The sequence below is a fragment of the Apium graveolens genome, chromosome 5, assembly GCF_009905375.1.
Source record: "Apium graveolens cultivar Ventura chromosome 5, ASM990537v1, whole genome shotgun sequence".
NCBI classification, from domain to species: domain Eukaryota; kingdom Viridiplantae; phylum Streptophyta; class Magnoliopsida; order Apiales; family Apiaceae; genus Apium; species Apium graveolens.
Window position 1 is genome coordinate 23,377,897 of NC_133651.1, and position 5,235 is coordinate 23,383,131.

At 35.9% G+C, this 5,235-nt stretch overlaps 1 protein-coding gene across 1 annotated transcript; it reads right to left on the reverse strand.

Moving 5' to 3' along the window:
• Positions 1 to 4,178: 4,178 nt before the first annotated feature.
• Positions 4,179 to 4,670, reverse strand: LOC141659921 (uncharacterized). The gene is made up of 2 exons (XM_074466858.1): positions 4,452 to 4,670; positions 4,179 to 4,343 (listed from the first exon to the last, which is right to left on the reverse strand). Exons 1-2 carry the CDS (start codon positions 4,668 to 4,670, stop codon positions 4,179 to 4,181), a joined length of 384 nt encoding a protein of 127 aa, XP_074322959.1.
• Positions 4,671 to 5,235: the final 565 nt, after the last annotated feature.

Sequence of the window (5,235 nt, forward strand, 5' to 3'; positions counted from 1 at the left end):
AAATATTATAGATTAAACTCGAGGCATGTTCTGTGTCATTTTCTTTATGGTTTAATCCAGGTTTTCTTGATAAATGAGTAGACTATCATTTCAAATTAACATTTGAGCGCGGCACCACGCATTTCATATCTAGCTCACACAAGAGGCCAATAATATCTCTCTAAAATTAGGAGGGTTAAATCTTTTCTAGATCATTCATATTTCTCACACGATTCCTAATATACACGAATTTCACTTTTATCATTACTAGGTCAAAGACAACTTTTGATGTAATCAAAGTATATTAATTATCGTATAGAAATATAATGATTTCAAGTCGAAGGACCATTACATTATTTAACCTTGAGAATTACTTATGACACAACAGACATGTAGAATCTCATATTGGGTCTATCTAGCACCATGTATATTTACATATGCTTGTGTTTTTGACTTTAGTATTACTATACCTATGATCAATGAGATTTGATCATCAGTCAACAAACACACTATTATTAATGCATTATTATTGCCCCTTAATAATAATATCGACTATGGATATTTGGGAATATCGATACTATTCACATATTCCCATTTCTAAGTCACGTACTTAGAGGTATAGAATTCATATCATATTCCAAGGACATTTATTAATCTAATATTTATATAGCAGTAAATTAAGACTTAATAAATTATTAAAAGAATAATCAATAGAACATAAACATTAATAATCCAAATGTCATAAAAAAATATAATAATGTTGTCTCTAGGGCATAAACACTAATAATCTTCCACTTGCACTAGAGCCAATCATCCATGTATCTAATATCCATGGAACTTGCATGACCGTCGTTCTTCTTCTGCGATAAAGCCTTAGTAAGTGGGTCTGCAACATTATCATCAGTATGCACTTTACATATATGTATATCTCCTCTCTCATTAATCTCTCGAAGAAGGTGATATCTTCCAAGTATATACTTTGCTTTGGAATGTGACCTTGGTTCTTTAGCCTTCGCAATGGATCCATTTTTATCGCAATAGAGATCAACTGGATCTGCGATCGATGGAACCACATCAAGTCCCGTTATAAATTTCTGCATCCAAACAGCCTCATTGGCTGCTTCACTAGCATCAATATACTCAACTTCCATTTAGAATCAACTATTGTCTCTAGCTTTGAACTCTTCCAGCTTACAACACCTTCATTAAGGCAAAACACAAAACATGACTGAGATATTGAATCGTCTCTGTCTATCTGGAAGTTAGCATCAATGTAACCCTTTACAACTAGCTTCTCATCTCCTCTATACACCAAGAATGAATCATTAGTTGTCTTTAAGTACTTAAGAATATTCTTGACAGCTGTCTAGTGACCCTCGCCTGGATTAGAATGGTATATGCTCGTCATGCTCAAGGCATACGAAACATCAGGACGAGTACATATTATCGTATATATTATAAATCCAATTGCTGAAGCATATGGAACTATGCTCATACAGACCTTATCATCTAATTATTTAGGGTAGCTATCTTTTGAGATCAATATCCCACGAGACATTGGGACATATCCTCTTTTTGCCTCTTGCATCCCAAAATGCTGCAATACTTTGTCAATGTATGTACCCTGACTTAGGCCGATTATTCTCCTTGATCTCTATAGATCTCGATCCTTAATATATAGGTAGCATCGCCTAAGTCCTTCATCGAGAAACTATATTCCAACCAAGTCTTAACAACTTGTAGAGAAGGTATGTCATTCCCTATTAGTAATATGTCATGTATAAAGCCAAACCCTTTGATTGTTTCATCAAAATGACGATTCCATCTCCTTGAGGCTTGTTTTAATCCATAAATAGATCGAAGAAACTTACAGACCATCTTAGCAAACTTTGGATCGACAAAACCCTCAGGTTGTATCATGTATACATCCTCTTCAAGGATCCAATTTATAAAAGTGATTTTGACATATATTTGTCAAATCTCATAGTCGTAGTAAGTAGCTATTGCTAGCAAAATCCTGACGTACTTGACCATAACAAATGGTGAAAAGTCTCATCATAGTCTATACCATGAATTTTTTTGAAACCTTTTGCCACTAGTAGCGCCTTATAGGTCTGTACTTTACCATCCATGTCAGTTTTCTTCTTGAAAACCCACTTGCACCGTATAGGTTTTACCCTTTCTGGTGGATCAACTAAAGTCCACACTTTATTTTGATACATGGATTCCATCTTGGATTTCATGGCCTCTAGTCATCTCTCGGAGTCTGGACTATTCATAGCTTTTTGGTAAGTAAGAGCCTCATCATTGTCTATGAGCATCACATCATCATCTTGAGTCAAGAGAAATCCATAAATATCTCTCTGGCTCATGACGAGCCCTGCTAGATCTACGAACAACCTGTGTTTCCGGAGCAGGAACATCTTGATTTATATTCTTCCTACTTTCCAACTCTTGTTCAATATTATTTTGTACATCTCGATCTTCATCGAGATTTATAGTCCTCCGACTATTTGTTTTGGAAAGTAACGCTCTTTCAAGAAATATAGTGCTCCGAGTAACAAACACCTTGTTCTCAGTAGGATTATGGAATCTATACCCTTTTGTTTCTTCAAGATATCCCACAAAAAAACATTTATCTAATTTTGTTCCTAGCTTGTCAGAGACCAAGCATTTCATAAACGCTTCGCATCCCCACACTTTCATAAATGACATATTATGACGTTTCTCAGTCCATATCTCATATGAAATCTTTTCAATCGATTTAGTTGAAACTCAGTTTAGTGTATATGCAGTCGTTTCTAGAGCGTAACCCCAAAAACTTATTGGAACATTTGCTAGACTCGACATCGATCGCACCATGTCCAACAAGGTATGATTTCTCCTCTCAGAAACTCCGTTCCATCGAGGCGTTCCAGGAGGAGTAAGCTGTGATACGATACCACATTCCTTCAAGAAACCTTTAAACTCGAGGCTTAAGTATTCTCCTCCACGATCTGATCCTAGAAATTTTATACTTTCCCTTGTTTGTTTTTCCACTTCGGCCTTGTATTCTTTGAACTTTTCAAAAGAATCGGATTTGTTCTTCAAAAGGTACACATACCGATATCTACTGAAATCATCAGTAAATGTAATGAAGTAGTAAAAGCCACCTCTTGCCCTCATACACATTGGACACATACATCACTATTATAAGTCCTAATCGTTCGGTGCCCCTTTCACCTTGTCCGGTAAAATGAGCTTTAGCCATTTTGCCTATGAGACAAGATTTGCATTCTTTGTATGATCCAAAATCAAACTTATCCAAGTAGCCATCTTGATGTAACTTGGAAATGCATTTCTCATTTATGTGGCCTAAACGGCAATGCCAGAGGTATGTTTAATTTGAGTATATCGTCTTAGTACGTTTGTTATCATTACTATTTACATTATAGACATGAGTATCAAGATCAAGAACATATAAATCATAAAATAAACGTGCAACCCCATAGATAACATTATTCAATAAAAAGGAACAACTATTATTCTGAATCAAAAATGAAAAACCTCTGTTGTCCAAACAATAAACCGAAATAATGTTTTTGCAAATTGCAGGCACGTAAAAACAGTTCTCTAGTTCTAAAATGAACCCATTGGGCAACGTTAAATGATAAGTCCCTGCAGCTAAAGCAACAACCTTTGCTTCATTGCCAACACGTATGTCGACTTCTCCATTTGCCAATGTCCTACTTCCCCGCAGTTTCTGCACATTTATACAAATATGAGAACCACATCCAGTATCTAATACCCATGAAGTAGAAGTAGAAAAATTAACTTTTATAACATAAATACCTGAATCAGAAGCACCCACAGCCTTCTTCTTCTTCAGATCCTCAAAAAACATGACAATTTCTCTTCCGATGACCCGGTTTCTTGCAATAGTGACAAGTATCACCCTTTGCAACACCACCTGCAGGCTTCAAAGCCTGTTTGGGAGTAGTTTTAGGAGCAGCACCAGATTTAGCTCCCATTCTCTTCTTTCCTTTCCATTTACCTTTCCCTTTGGCACTCCCTTTGTTCACCATCATTATGGGAGCAGGGGACGCCTTCTGAATGTTGGTATCGACAATTTTTAACATAGCCAACAATTCGGTAGGTGTCTTTTCTATCTCATTCATGTTGTAATTCATTACAAACTAAGCATAGTTGTTGTTCAAAGATTATAAGATCATATCTATCTGGGCTTCCGGACCAATTGCGGAACCTAGAGTAGCAAGGTACTCCATATATCCAATCATCTTCAGAATATGCGGTCCAACCGGATCACGATCACCATATTTGCATGCATACAAACCTTTCCTTGTATCAAACCTCTTTTTACGAGCCTACCCTTTAAACATACATTTAAGGTGCTCAATCATGACATAAGAATCCATATGCTCATGTTGTTTCTGAAGCTTAGGACTCATAGTCGCTAGCATCAAATATGTGACATCCGTGTCATCATCTATATACTTCTGATAAGTAGCTTGTTGAACACGTGTTGCACCTTCAGGAAGAGGTTTAGGGCGAGGAACATCAATGACATGGAGCTTTCTATCCTGCCTGAGGACTATCCTCAAGTTCCTTTTCCAATCAAGGAAGTTTGTTCCTATCAGCCTGCCCTTCTTAAGGACTGATCGCAAAAAGAAGTTGTTTGAGTTGTTTGCCATTTGATATGTATAATATTAAAATGCATAAAATGAATTAGTCTACAGATGATCATTAAATTATGTTCAAGTGATTATTCATATATATATTCGCAATATATATCTCCAACTATTTTTATCAAATTAATAGCCCTAACTATTAATTCCGATAGAATATCTTCTATATCCTTTCTAATGAGCCAAGATCCAAATTTCACAACATTTTAGTTCAGCTTTGGCTTTACTCATAGAACATGATTCAATAAGGTAGATAACATTTTTCAATTATATCAACTATATAACTCTGGATAGTTCGGTGGAACAACAGTTGTTCATATTTATCTAATAAATCTCGCAAAACTTCATGCCTATAAGTTCACAATCCTATTTTGGTAACTTAGTTATGTGAACCCAGTAGTCAGAAAGTATCAATATACTTTAACACATCTCCCATGATATAAGGGAGTACTTCGCTCGGGCGAACTCACTCCTTATCGATCTAGGGGTTAACGCGTTGGACATATTGGAAGGCATTTAGGTTTTGTTAATATTAAAACGATCATGATCCCATTATAAAGATATTGCCATT